Genomic DNA, 15,743 nt, shown 5'->3' with positions numbered 1-15,743 from the left:
TACAGTAACTTTTTGGAATTTTTATGAATTATCTAAAGTCAAACTATTTCTATGGGATTATCACAAATCACAATCATGCTTCATTTCTGATTGACCTAAGATGATTTCGGTAGATGATTTCGGTGCTCACTAAACTCAGCTCAACATGTGTCATTTGTATAATGTTTTGTACATAGACTCTATATAAAGATACATATACAGTATGTGGTTTTGTAAAGAAAGTTTTAAGATTTGATCTAACTTTCAGACACATTTTTATGGAGATAGATTTGTTTCCTAATTATGTGTGTGAACAGATCGACAATCTGTGTGTAAATGTGTAATCTGTATACATAAAACACCTTCCACAAATACAAAAAAAGATTTGTAAATTCACAAGAATACTTTGCAAGTATAAAACGGATCTGCAAAGATGGCAGCACATCTACCTGTCAGTGTCACGTCGCTACGTTTTTATTATGTTTAAAGTTTGTAATGTCTTTTAAATGTCCATTGAATCTTTTGCACAACGGAAACTGTCCTGAGCTCTACCTGGAGAACGTTTTCTGGAGTCATATGCATACCGTGGCTGGATTAAATTGGATTGTCTTCTGCCTATTGTTTTAGTCATCTGCTGGTGAGCCTGCTCGTACCTGGGTCCCTGACTAGGCCTAAGGTGTCCATCTCTGCCTGGCTCATTCCACTCCTCCCAGCCTACTCGGCTTTTCCAGTGTATATTTATGCGCTGTACTTTCCGTATACTGGCTGGATTGTGAATGGGGGTCTGTGTGTGTGTGTTTGCGGACACAGTGAGGCTTTTCTCTGCCCGACTCATCCCACGCCATCTGGCTGGCTTGGGTTTTGTGGTGAACATTCATTCATCACACTCTCCGTGGACTACCTGGATTGTGAACAAGGGTCTGTGTGTGTGTTTGCGCACTCATTGAGGCTCCTTGCGAGGATTTTGTCCGACACTTGTTGTCCAGCCACCGCATGGATTATTGACGCTCCTTAATGTCATTCTGCCCGGTAAATATGGCATCCCTTATTGTCTTACTCTGTTTTTTGACTGTCCTGGATGGCGAGCTTACTCTTTTACCTGGGAGTGAACTTGAGCCTGTCTCATCACCAGCAGTGTGCGTCCCTTGTAAAGGATCAAGTGTGACTCATGAACTATTTCGCTCTGCTCTATCTGAGCCTACCAGGGTGGGCAATTATGTTTGTTTTGCTCGGTGTCCATCAATTATGGTTCTAAAGGACTATTTTTGAGTTATGATCACTCTCTGTTAGGCCTAGTTAAATACTGTAAGGCAAAGGGTGTTTCATGTGCGGTTAAAAAGAGAATATGTCTTATCTTTATGCTGTTATTAATATCAGGAAATGTGCAGCCAAATCCGGGTCCGAATAATTGCAGTCAGTTTGATACTCCTGCTGACTGCAGTCAAGATCTGGCTTGGGCATTATACACCTAAATGTGCGTAGTCTTTTATCTAAAATGGATTTTATTTGTATTTGGGCTGTTTCAACTGATGCTGATGTCATTGTGGTATCAGAAACAGGGCTTAACAAAGCTATCCCTGACACGGACATCTCCATAAATGGATACAATGTATATCGCACGGACTGACCTAAGAGAGGCGGTGGTGTTGCCATTTATGTGAAGTCTAAGTTCTATGTAAATATTTTGGTTTCAAAATTGATATGTAACTTAAATTTTGAAGTGTCTAAAGGCCTCCTTGTGATGGTTGTCGATGTTATAGACCCCCCCTCAGCTGTTAATCAATCCTTGTCATCATTGGCACATATTTTGTCCCAGCTTCAGTACAAGGAAATAGTTTTACTTGGCGATTTAAATTGGGACTGGTTAACTTCTAAGTCTGATGATCTTAAAAATCTCTGCGTCTCACTGAACTTTACTCAGATTGTGGATAGTCCCACCCATCCTAATAATAAATTTCCTGAAAAATCATCTTTAATTGATCTGACCTTGACAAATGTTCCTCACAAATACTCTGCAGCCAGAGTATTTGCTAATGATGTGAGTGACCACTGTGTTGTATCCACAGTTAGAGACACAAAGGTTCTGAAAGGTAAACCGTGCATCGTTATAAGGATTTGTTTCACTTTGATTGGGACAAAATTTATTTGATAGATGATGCTGAAATCGCTTGGACATCTTTTTCAAATGGTTTTAAGGAAATAATAGATAGACATGCTTCTCTTTGTAAATACAGGGTGAAGGGCTGGCATAACCCCTGGTCTACTGCAGAGTTATCTAATTTGCTACACAAGAGAAACAAAGCTTGGGCAAAGGTTAGAATGACAGGGTCTGAGGCTGACTGGTACTGTTTTAGGCAGCTAAGAAATTACTGTACATCACAAATCAAAAGCTCAAAAGCTGAGTACTATCTTTCAGCTACTACTGAGAATTTGAATAATCCAAGAAAATTTTGGAAAGTCATTAAAGCTCTATCTGCCTGGAAGTTGTAATGAGTTACCCCCTTGCATTTCCACTGCCTCTGGCACTATCTCAGATAGGTCTTCTATGTTGAAGTCTTTTAACGAGCATTGTGTGTCCTGTGGTTCATTGTTTGATTCTGTGTCCACGTCTACATATGCAAATACCGTAGGTTTTGATCTGATCTATGTTGGTACAAATCAAACATTCTGTTTTTCTCCCTTTTGTGTTGATGGGGTGTATGAAGCCCTAGGTAACTTGGATTCTAAAACCTGCTGGTCCTGACAACTTCGAACCTTTCTTTCTAAAAACAGGTGCAGAGTTTACTGCACCTCATCTTACTTAACTTTTCAATCTTACATTAAGCACCAATGTGATTCCCAAAATATGGAAGTCAGCCTATGTCCTCCCTCTACTAAAAGGGGGGAGGCCACTTTATTAACTAATTATAGGCCCATTTCTAAATTGTCAGTTCTGGCTAAGATCCTTGAAAAACTTGTTAGTGAACAGTTGAAGGAGTTTATATGTAAAAATGACATTTTATCTAAATATCAGTCTGGATTCAGAAAACAACACAGCACTATTACTGTGACAATGAAGGTGGTGAATGATATCATCGGCATACTGGATAAGAAGCAGAGTTGTGTAGCTCTATTTATTGACCTGTCCAAAACTTTTGATAATGTTGACCATCTCGTCTTGAAACAGAGGTTGACTAATATTGGTGTGTCTGACCAGGCAGTAGGATGGTTTGTGAACGACCTCTCTGAAAGATCTTAATGTGTCCAGTTTGATGGGCTCTCCTCTGATTGGTTAAGTGTTTTTAATGGTGTAATGGTGTCCACTGTTATTCTCTATCTATATTAATATTTTAGGTTGTAATGTGGATGGAGCCTATTTTCATTTTTATGAAGATGACACTGTGATCTATTGTGCTGGTCCCTCCATTGCTGAGGCTCTTGCCAAACTGCGGGATGTTTTTAAGCTGGTTTTGAATGTTGATAAAACTAAGGTAATGCATTTTTCAAATGTTAGTAAAAAGCCTGAGAACACATAATTTCTGCCCAGGGAAAAAAAGTTAGAAAGTTTCTCCAGTTTTAAATATCTCGGTATTTGGCTTGATGATGGTCTTTCTTTTAAACCTCATGTTGAAAATCTTTTAAAAAAGCTGAGACTGAAGTTAGGGTTCTATTTCAGAAACAGGTCCTGCTTCTCTATGGAGGCCAGAAGGAGACTGATCTTTGCTACCTTCCTACCGATTCTTGATTATGGTGATCTATTGTACATGAATGCATCTGCACACTGTCTGCACATGTTAGATACTGTATATCACAGTGGTCTGAGATTTGTTACAAACTGTGAAGGCCTCACTCATCATTGTACTCTTTACTCCAGGGCTGGGTGGCCATCTTTGACTATGCGTAGGCTCAGTTACTGGTATTTGTTTATTTATAAAGCCATTCTGGGTAAACTACCATTGTACATTTGCACTTTGATTGCTCAGAGTTCTGACTGTAGTTATAGTCTGAGATCGCAAGATTTGGTTTTATTGTCTGTCCCATGTGCACGGACTGAATTGGGAAAGAAATCCTTTAAGGTCTCTGCTCCCCTCACTTGGAACGGCCTGCAAGATGTATTGAAACTGAGGTTTTTGGTCCCTATGTCTGGTTTTAAAGGTCTCATAAGTACAGTGGTGAATGAATTGGTTGGTACTTGTCGATGCCTGTAGGTATTTAAATCATTTATATCTTAGTGAGTATCTTTTATGTTTGTGTTTTTTATGTCCTTGCTGTTCATTGTTGTGTTGGAATTTTTATGCTGCCGTCTTGGCCAGGTCTCCCTTGAAAAAGAGTTCACTGATCTCAATGGGACTAACCTGGTTAAAAATGGGTTAAATAAAAATAAATAAAAGATACATAAACATGAACGAAAAGCATTTGTGAATATCTTCCTTACATTTACAACTTTCGAACAGGCATTTGTGAACTCAGTTTTTATTTATGAATCGAAAAAACATTTGTGGATTTCAGTTCTATGCGTTTGGATTTACTTTTTACACACAGAGAGTTTTGAAACAAACTTTCCTCCGGTCCGAACCACTCGGCCATTTTTGGATAGCACGTGATCACCCAGCTGATGATGTCATTTCCACATGTCAAAGTAAGAGCATGCAGTCTTTCTATGAGCTGTTTTTTTTTTGTTGTCTTTTTTTAAATAATCAGCCATAAATAACGTACATTCATTGTTTTATGTTAATGTCATACAGTGAGTATTAGTGTGTGTTTATTTGTTCTATGTATATTATCTGGCACACACTTTTGTATACATTTCTGTTTGAGTATGAAAGGCACGGTGGCTTGGCTGCTTCTTCAGTTGGCAGTTATCAACCAACTCATCCTTTATATTTTTCATTTATTCTTTCGAGTAGGATTCAAGTCACAAAGCACTTCACATCTTATTAGTGTACTCTTAGTAATGTAGTTGTAATGTCTGTGCTGACCGCACTGTGTTTAGTTAGGTTACATAGTTTCAGTGAGGTTACAATAACTGTTGTAAGATATGACAAGTGGCAACACCCTGGTTAAGGTCTTTGATAGAACAGCTGTTGGTGTTGGTAGCTGTTTTTGTTTAGAAATGTCGTATTGTAGTTTTATTGTTCATTCTTGATATGTAGATTGCGCTAAGCTAACGTTAGCTACTGAAACGGCATCTGTTGCCGTGGCAACAGTAAACATTCATGTTGCCGGCTGGGGGACAAAAGCAGGGTGCAGCATTTTATACTTCATAAATAGACCAGAAGTCAGTACCATCCAACCTGTAAAGAGGGCCACGGTAGAAGATTCTGGTGACTGACATCCAGACATCTCTCCACAACCTTTCAATGCTAGTGTAATCAGTAGAAAATTATGGGGTTTAAGAGTTAGACATTTAGAGTCACATCATATTATTAGTACATTAATAATGTCAGTGAGTATCACTCTATGACATTAACATAAAACAATGAATGCATGTTACTTATCGCTGATTATTTAAAAAAACAAGAATACAAAAACAGCTCATAGAAAGACTGCGTGCTCTTTGACATGCAGAAATGACGTCATCAGCTGGGTGATCACGTGCTATCCAAAAATGGCCGAGTGATACGAGTTCATTTTCGTTTGGACCGGCGGAAAGTTTGTTTCAAAACTCTGTGTGTGTAAAAAGATCCACAAAAGTTTTTTTGATTCACAAATAAAAACTGAGTTCACAAATGCCTGTTGGAAAGTTGTAAATGTTAGGAAGATATTCACAAATGCTTTTCATTTATTTGCAAATTAATTTAATGTATTCACAGATATTTTTTTTTATTTGTGGAATGTGTTTGTATATTTGCAGATCTGTTTTATACTTGCAAAATATTTTTGTGAGTTTACAAATATTTTTTTTGTATTTGTGGAAAGTGTTTTATATTTACAGATTACACATTTACACACAGATTGTCAATCTGGTCACACATAATTATGAAACAAATCTATCTCCATAAAAATGTGTCTGAAAGTTAGATAAAATCTTAAAACTTATGTAATGTACATGAATATAACCATAATTAGAACCATATAACATCAAACAATAGTTTAACCCACTCAAATGACCTCCTATGAGTCCCAGAGACTCACTAAATTGAAAACCTATCAACATTACTGCATTTCGTTGTTTTTTTTTTATTCAGTGTGCATAGACAATGTGCATTTGTCGGGGGTCTATGTTAGCAGGGCCAATCTGAAGCAGAAAAACATTATAATTGTAAACTTCAATATTTGTTAATTTATCCTGAGTCATATCGTCAACGCAATATTCCACAACATTATCACGTTTTCCTGAAATCGTGCAGTCCTAAATCAAAACCTGTCTGTCTATGGCAGGGCTCAATCATTTTGCAGCTGCACTATCTCTATGCTGATACACCTTTAATCTTGATGCAATTCAGACTTTTATTGTTGTTGTCTCTCTGGCAGGGGAAAGGGAACTGCACTGGACTGAGTAGAAAAAAAACTTGTACTGTATTGTTCAATGAGTTAGCTAGTTGTGCCAAAAGAAAATTTTGTAATAAATGTCTGATCCAAAGTTACAGTGGCATACAAAAGTTTGGTCACCCCTGGTTAAAATTTCATTTACTGTGAGTAGTTAAGTAAGTAGAAGATTAACTGATGTCCAAGATGCATTAACGCAACACTTGCCTTTCTGGAAATTTTATGCTTTTCTTTGTTTAGGTTAAAATGCTATTAATAAGCTGATGGCACACTAAAATGTAAGTGAATTACACCAGAAATAAAAACTCATAATTATACCATTCTCATATAGTTCCAGCCTCCGAGTCTGTGACAGTCTACCAGTAACAGAGACGCTTGTGGATATAAACTAGTAACAGGGACGCTTGTGGATATAAACTTATCTCAGTAACAATGGCAGACAAATGCGGACCACCGCTTTCACCTCCAGCCACTCCAACAGGGAAATCAGTTGGCAAAAGAAAGAATATAGCAGAAAAAGCTAACACTAAGAGAGAACTCGAGGCTGAAAGAGCCAAAACTCGGGTCAACATCGGCTCTGCTTTCGAGTGATGGTGTAGACTGATGCAGCTTCATCCTGAGCTAAAAAGGGACAAGATGGTTGCAGACTTTCTGCTGGACAGGTATTTTTAGTTTGCCTCTAATGTAACATGGGCTATAACGTTATATATGACAACACAGCATCCAGTTACTAACGGTTAGCCTACTGTAGCCTAATGTTGCCTGAGCCTCCTTGTTTGTTGCCAGTCACCAGTACTATCTAATGTTAGCATTTATGTTATATTATAAAACTCATCAGTCATCACTGACCCCAGATACGTTTCAAAACTCCGGGGTTGCGTTTGACTGTGCAGGACGTTACTAACGTTATGTTTGAAGCAAAGGTTTGGGCATCCTGCATGTATCTAGTAACACCCCCTTTAGCAAGTATCACAGCTTCTAAACACCTCTTGTAACCAGCTATGAGTCTTTCAGTTCCACATTCCTTCCTGCAAAAGGCTTCTAGTTCTGTGAGATTCATCCGCTGTCTAGCATGCACTGCTCTTTTGAGGTCTATCTACAGATTTGGCAAAACCTTCAGTTTGCACCTCTTGAGGTAGTCCCTTTGGATTCGGTGGTGTGTTTAGGATCATTGTCCTGTTGAAGAAGCCGTCCTCTCTTGATCTTTAAGTTTGTTTGTTTTTTACAGATGATGTGATGTGTACCAGATTTGCTGGAATTTAACTGAATCCATCCTTCACTCTACCTGTGAAATGTTCCCTGTGCCACTGGCTGCTACACAAGCATGATCCATCCACCCCCGTGTTTAACAGCTGGACAGGTGTTCTTTTCATGAAATTCTACAACCTCTTTTTTTTTTCTAAACATACCTTTGCTCATTGTGTCCAAAATGTTCTATTTTAACTATTTAACTATTTTAAGTCCACAGGACTTGTTTCCAAAAAGCATCAGGCTTGTTTAGATGCTCCTTTGCAAACTTCTGATGCTGGATTTTGTTGTGAGGATACAAGAAAGGTTTTCTTCTGATGACTCTTCCATGAAAGTCATATTTGTACAGGTATCACTGCACAGTAAAACAGTGCACCACCACTCCAGAGTCTGCTAAATCTTTCTGCAGGTCTTTTGGAGTAAAACAGGGCTTTTGAATTGCTTTTCTAACATTCCTTTGAGCAGCTTTCTCATAAAGTTTTCTTGGTCTTGCAGACCTTAACTTGACCTCCACAGTTCCTATTAACTGCCATTTTTTAATTACATTATGAACTGAGGAAACAGCTACTTGAAAACATTTGCTATCTTCTTATAGCCTTCTCCTGCTTTTTGGGCATCAGTCATTTTAGTTTTCAGAGTACTAGGTAGCTGTTCAGGACAGCCCTTAGCTGCTGATTGTTGGTACAAGGTTTCAGGAGTCAGAATATTCACAAAGCTTTGAAATTTGTATCACTTAGCCTTTCCTAATGAGTACTGTGAACAAGCCATAGCCCTAACAAGCTAATTAAGGTCTGAGACCCTGTTATAAAGTTGTGTGAGAGCTCAAAAGTCTTAGTGTGCAAATCTTTGCTTGGTGCTCTTATCCTTTTCTTCCACTCTAAAATTATAAAAACTAGAATAATACCATAATCTTGCATAAAATTTTGAAAAGTGAGTTTCATCTTTAACTTCATGCCTTTTGGAGATCATCTTACACCTACTTTATGCTGATGATAGCCAAATCTACATGCCCCTAAAAGCCAATGACCCGAGTTGCTTAGAGCCCTTATTAAAATGTCTTATTGACATTAAAGCGTGGTTGGCCCGTAATTTTCTAAATTTTAATGAAAGCAAGACAGGTTATAATGTTCGGACCCACCAGTACCTCTAAAGCCCCTCTTGATCTGGTTTCTCTTGCTTCGTATCTTAAACCTACTGTGACAAATTTTGAGGTCAAAATTGACAACAGTCTTAAAATGGATCAACAGATAAATTCCATTGTAAAATCCAGCTTTTTCCAGTTAAGGATCTTATCAAAGGTTAAGCCCTTCCTTTCTTTTAATGACTTTGAGAGGGTATCCATGCTTTTGTCTCCACAAGACTTGACTATTGTAATGCCCTCCTTGTTGGTGTCTCTTAGACTTGCATTTCACAGCTCCAATTATTTCAGAATGCGGCTGCTCAACTTTTAACTGGAGCACGCAGGCAAGAGCACATTTTCCCCGATATTACAGTCCCTACACTGGCTTTCTATGTCTTTTAGGATTCATTTTAAGATCTTATTGTTTACTTTTAAGGCTCTAAATGGGTTGGCCCCCTCTTACTTGTCTAGTCTCCTGCACCCCTGTGTTTCCTCTTGAGCATTGAGGTCTGCTGACAGATTGCCTGTTTTTAAGTCTCGTTTAAAAACCCATTTGTTTTCTCTGGCCTTCGCAGTCTCTGTGTGATAGCAGGTTGCTTTGTGATCTGAATTTTGTGTTCTTCGTGTTAACAAACTTTTCGTGTTTTGTATTTTTGTCACGCATATTTTTCGTACAACACTTCAACGCTGTTGTTTTTAAATGTGCTACATAAATAAATTTGTATTGTATTACTTAACCATTCACAGTAAACAAAATTTTGACCAGGGGTTGCCTAAACTTTTGCATGCCACTGTATCATCTATTCTGTGGGAATGACAAATGTAAAGTACATGATCAAATATCTGCAAGGGTTTCCTTGTCTCTAACCACTGTGCACTGGACACTTTTATTCTGTAAATCAGTCTTTATTTGAAATAAGTTACCAGTGAGGGTACAGTACCACTGTAAGTTTCCCCTTGTTCTTGCTGATATGGCCATTGTATATTAAAAATTGCAAAAGAAAGTCTTGAAAATGCACTATATACATTAATCTAATTATCAAGGATATTTCCTATGGACATGACTTGAAATGACAATTTGCTCAGCTTATTTAAGGGAAGACACAAAGGATAAAATTTTCTTAAGACATTTTATGCAACTAGGCACTATGGTAACAAAAAAAAAAAAAAAAAACTTTCTGGAAAAAACAAAACAAAACAAAAAAACAAAACAAATTGCTAAACCATTTGAATTTAAACATCTAAAGTGTTGGTAGGTTTATGAGCTTTTGGGACACTTTGTAGAACAGGCTGCAACACATCTGCTGGAAATACAAGTATTGCATCGTCCCCTCATATCTGTCCAACCTCCTCCATGTTCCTACTCCCTCCCACTCCCTCAGATCCTCTTCCTCCACACACCTGTCTGTCCCCTCCGCCCGCCTCACCACCATGGGGAGCAGAGCACTCAGCCGCTCTGCTCCCCGTCTCTGGAATTCATTACCACCCCAACTCAGAAACATTCACTCCCCCATTTCAAATCACAACTCAAAACACATCTGTTTAAAACTGCCTATTCCATCTGATGCCAATTGCTCTGTCACTTTCTATTGTTTTTTGTTTTGTTTTTTAAATTGTTGTTTCTTTTTAATGTCTTTTTAATGTCATTTTGTGTATCTGTACGGTGTCCTTGAGTGCCAAGAAAGGCGCCTTCAAATAAAATTTATTATTATTATTATTATTATTATTATTGTCTAGAGTGGCAGCTATCAGCCTGGGTGGTTACTTGGTCACTTAGATCTACATGCTACTGAGTGCACTATAAGTCAGGAGTTGAAAACAGTTGAAATGTTGATCAAAGTCAAAGAAAAAAAATAAGCTGTAATATAATTTGACAAGTAAGCACTGAGGGCAGCTGGACTTTCGGTTGAGGTGTATCGTTGAAGACCACAGAGGCCGGTGGGACACAACGCCACGTTCATCCCTGTCAATTTTATATGGCACAAGCAAGTAATGCGTGTTGCATTCTACCACTCACTTCATACCCAGCACAAATAACTCACCTTGTCTTTTCAAATGCCTTTACTGTTGTATCACTGGCCAGAGAACTGACCAAACTGACAATCTCTGCCAAGATGGAGGGCAGCAGGAAGTGTGAAGCCGTTTCAGCCGTGCACTGCTGAATGGAGGGGCAGCCTGTGTTCCAGAGGCCAAGTCAGAATGGAAAAAGAAATATAGGTAGTGAGAGAAACTCCAGCATACAGAATATGAAGTCTTTATGAAATTATTTTCCCATATTGGCAGAAAATATGAGGTACTGAAATAACACTTACCAAGTTTAGCCATGAAAGTGATCCATGGCTGGCAGGTAACCTGGTAGATGGGGTGTAACGTGCCTGCATCTCCCTCTTCCAACTGAGACACCTGCCTCCTACACAGCCACAAACACCCATACTGCATTAGAGTGCTCCAGAATACAGACCTGGGGCCATATCCACGGACATTCTAGGAAAACTCTCAGAGAGCTCCTAACTTAGCCTATACAAGTTTAGTAAGGAGCCCTAGACTAGGAGTGATTTAGAAAAGTTCTCAGAGCAACTCTGAGCAAGGAAGGGACAGACGCTTTTACCTTAGAGAGGGGCTATCATTGACCCCGTTGCTAGGTATGATGCATCCTTTTAACATATGTGATTGGCTGTCACAGACATGCCCTTTAGTGAGCCTGCAAGGTGTGGACACCCAGTGGAAATGAAATGAACTACTGACTGTGAAAGTGTTGTCATTGTTGGTGTGATCACTCTACTGATGGAATGTTGAGACAGACCCAAGTCATCACTGCTGCACTGTTGCATTTTACCAGTTTTAGTATTGTGATCATTTTGTTCCTAGAAATATAGTGCTAGGTGGGAAATGGGTGCATATCCCTAATGATATCAACCATGCGTATTATCCCTGCACAGTATAATCTGTAGCATTTCATTTCCTCATTGTTATTCATTGTTTGGAGAATATTTCTCCTACATCTTTGTCTTTCCACAGTTTTCTCCTCTGCTAAAGAAACTCTAAAGCCTGTTAAAATTCCTCCTCTCTACTCTGACAGGTTTTCAGCTTAAGATGCTCTGTGATTAACTTTTATCTTTACAAGGACCTAGTCTTAACCTTAAGGGGAAATTCTGAGAAAACGTCACAATTCTAACTGTACGTTCACACCAACAGCGACCAGAGCTTCCAAAGCGGTGGACGTCATTCATTTTCAATGACAGCCTGGCGAATCGGGCAACCTGGTCGTCAGCCGCGAGTCTTGGGCGAACAAAGTGGCCGGAGCAGCTACGGAGGAGAGTTAAAACTCTTTTAACTTTATGGTAATGAGCTCTGACGCGGTTCGGCGGCAACCAATTGGAATGCTGACGTGCTTCGATGAAGCGGGTCCCAGAGAACAAGCCATTTAACTTTGCTTCCTACAGCACACTTGTTTCGACAATGGATATCGAGAAGTTTATTACTTGCGTTCGCGCCCACTCAGTCCTTTATAATGTGTCGCTGTTCGGTTACAGAGACCAAAATAAAAAGAATGAGGCTTGGGGAGGTAGTTGGTCAGTCTGGTGAGTTTTAAAGTGTGTAATGTTAGTATAGAGGAGAGAATTGCAGACTAATGTTGCGACGTAGCATGCAGGTATTCCTTGCTTGGTTTGAATAGGCTGACATACGTTTTCTGTTTTCATTGACCAAACATAACTTTCTGTAGGCCAACTATAATCTTTCTGACTGGACAACAGCTTTCAAGCCAGTAGCCCACTTTGCGGCTCCTTTAAATTGACAAGCACGATCGAACGTTCAATGATTCACGTGATGAGCGACTAGAGCGACCAAAGCTGCCACAAATATTTTTGACAGTTGTGCTTTTTGGGCGTCCACGACAGACTTTGCCTCTTTGGAAACTTCTGGTATGAACGTACAGTAAGAATTTTCTTGGAATTTTGTCACTGGGAGCAACTCTTTGTATTAGGAGGCTTTGTGAATACGGCCCGAGCTGTACTGGTTTAAAGGCTTGTCAATCACTGTCAAAAAGGTGCTACAGCTCTTTAGCTAATAAGTTGTCTTGTCTGCATACAGACACTAGCAGTGCAGTTTTTAATTGGTGAATTCTTGTTTGATAGCTGTATTAACCATACAGTCATTTATTTGTGTTGATCAGTCAGCTTTTTCCCTATCAAATAATCAAACTGAAAAAAGAAAATCAAGACTAAAGAAGCGTCAGCTAGAAAGCTAAAGTAGAGTGTGGTTTGTAGGCCAGGGGGCACTGTCATGACACAGTAAAATTTTCTCCCTTGTGGCAACCACTAAGCAGATCTGTATTCTGTGATAGAAACTAGAATTACCGCCACACGGTTTTATGCCTCTGTGCACCAGTCAAGTTTTTCTTACAATTTACATCTATGTCTGTAAAAACCTGGATGCTTTACACACAGATCTATACAATCAGCACAGTTTCAAAGTAGAAACCAAGATTTGTGTCACCAATTCAGTCATATGTCTCCCCTTCTGTTCCTGATGTACTACACTGAGTAATGGCAAGTGTTTTTTTACAAAAAATTTGATGTCACAGTGAAGTTGACCTTTAACCTTTTGTATAAAAAAATGTTATCACTTCATTATTTTATCCTATCAGACATTTGTGTGAAGTTTTGTCATAATTAGCGTATTAATTTTTGAGTTATGGCCAAAAATATGTTTTTTGAGGTCGCACTGACCTTTGACCTTTTACCTTTGACCACAAAATTATAATCAGTTTACTCTTTAGTCCAAGTGAAGGTTTGTGTCAAATTCAAAAAAATTATCTTTGAGTGTTCTTGAGATATTACATTCACGACACTGAGATGGATGCATGGTCACGCTGACCTTGACCTTTGACCACCGAAATCATCATTAGATCAATGTGATTCCAAGTTGACATGTGTGTCAAATTTCCTTCAAATTGTTCTTGAGCTATTGCATTCAAGAGAAGGAAATGGATGCGATGTCACAGTGGCCTTGACCTTTGACCCTTGACTACTAAAATCTAATTAGTTCATCCTTGAGTCCAAGTCAATCTTAGTGCCAAATTTTAAGAAATTCACTTGAGAATATGGGTGTTCTTGAGTTATCACATTCACGAGAATTAGACAGACAAGGTCACAGTGACCTTGAACTTTGACAATACAATACTAGGTGGGCACAGAGTTTTGCCTGAGTGGTTTTAACATCACTCGCTTTGACAGGGATGCAGTGAGAACACGGAAGTCGATTGGGGGCGGGCTCTGCATGGCAGTCAAAAGTAGATTGGCAGCAAATGCCACAGTGAGAGAGACTGTATGCTGCAAACATTATGAACTGATGACTGTGTCTTTTAGACCATGCTACTTACCACGAGAATTTTCTCAGATCACTGTCATTTTAGTATATGTACCAGGTCCTGATTTTAATCTAGCTGCTGAACATTTAGCTGACTACTACAACAGAGCAGTTAATCAAACTGGGGAACAGCCAGTATTTCTACTGGGGGACTTCAACCGGTGTGACATTACCACACATCTGCCAAATCTACTGTAGTATGTCACAACCCCCACAAGAAAACAGAACATACTGGACATGTGCTATGGTAACATCCCTGGTGTATATACCTCAAAACCATGCCCCCCTCTTGGCCGCTCAGACCATAATGTTATTTTATTACTTTCCACATACAGATCAAAACTGAAGACAGATGAACCCATCACAAAAACCATAAGAGTCTGGAATGACGAAGCAACCAAAACACTCAAGGGTTGCTTTGACAGATTGGGTCTTGTTTTTTGATACCTGTGGTTGTGATTTTAACATGCTGACTGATGTGCTGACCTCCTACATTTTATTTTGTGAGGATACGGTCACACAGACCAAAAAGACAATTATTCACCCAAATAATAAAAAAAATGGGTCACAAGGGACATGAAAATCTGCCTAATACAAAAGAGAGCAGCATTTGTGCAAGGAGACAGATTCAGAGTGAGGGAGTTGGAGAAAGAGTTCAGAAGGATGGCCAAGCTTGCAAAAATCAACTACAGGAACAACGTGGAGCGAAAATTAACATCTGGCAATGCAAAGCAGGTGTGGCAGGGTCTAAACATCATGACGGACAGAGCCCCCAAACCTGCAGTGGTCAGCTGCCCGGACCCCGCTCCCTTTGCAGAGCAACTCAACATCTTCTTCGCCCGGTTTAACAGCAACAGCACTCCATCCAACTTTAACTGCTCAACTTCCATCTCCTCCCACCCAGCTATCATCATCGACATGCAGCAGGTGACCTCCATCCTTCACCGAATCAAACCACATAAGGCCTCTGGCCCTGACAAGCTCAGAGGCAGGGTGCTCAAGGACTGCTCCACTCAGCTAGGTGGAGTGTTCACTAGACTGTTTGAGTATCTTTTGGACTCTGGATATGTCCCCAATCAGTGGAAGAAATCCACTATAATTCCAATCCCCAAAAAGTCACCAGCTAAGGAGCTGAAGGACTGTAGACCAGTGGCCCTGACTTCTGTGCTGTGCATGGAGAGACTGGACTCCTGTCCAAAATGCTGTCACACAAAACGGACCCTTTTCAGTTTGCCTACAAGGCAAAACGAGGTGTAGAGGATGCAAATGTCACACTGTTGGATTCTGTTACTAAACACCTGGACTCTGCACACCCTCACACCAGGGTCTTATTTATGGACTTCTCCTCTACTTTTAACACAAATGGATTAGGAACTTTTCATATGACAGACCACAACAGGCTTTTTAAAGGTTTTAAATCAAACAAGCTGATTTTAAACACAGGTGTACCCCAGGGTTGTGTTTTATCTGCAGTTCTCTCCTCTGCTTACACCAACAACATCACTTGTAACAGTGAGGGAATGAATCTTTTTAAATACGCAGATGACATGGCCCTTGT

At 39.5% G+C, this 15,743-nt stretch overlaps 1 protein-coding gene across 7 annotated transcripts in view; it reads right to left on the bottom strand.

The window, feature by feature from the left end:
* Positions 1 to 15,743, bottom strand: part of szt2 (SZT2 subunit of KICSTOR complex) — a 421,207-nt gene that overhangs the window by 115,527 nt on the left and 289,937 nt on the right. For all 7 annotated transcript variants that reach the window (XM_033622785.2, XM_033622790.2, XM_033622786.2 and 4 more), the window contains exons 54-55: positions 11,128 to 11,225; positions 10,858 to 10,990 (exon numbers count right to left, since the gene is read on the bottom strand). In XM_033622785.2, coding sequence (XP_033478676.2) covers positions 10,858 to 10,990; positions 11,128 to 11,225 — 231 coding nt within the window. The remainder of the gene's footprint in view (positions 1 to 10,857; positions 10,991 to 11,127; positions 11,226 to 15,743) is intronic.

The sequence above is a fragment of the Epinephelus lanceolatus genome, chromosome 6 (assembly GCF_041903045.1).
Source record: "Epinephelus lanceolatus isolate andai-2023 chromosome 6, ASM4190304v1, whole genome shotgun sequence".
Taxonomy (NCBI): Eukaryota; Metazoa; Chordata; class Actinopteri; order Perciformes; family Serranidae; genus Epinephelus; species Epinephelus lanceolatus.
This window is presented reverse-complemented; position numbering and strand designations above follow the sequence as displayed.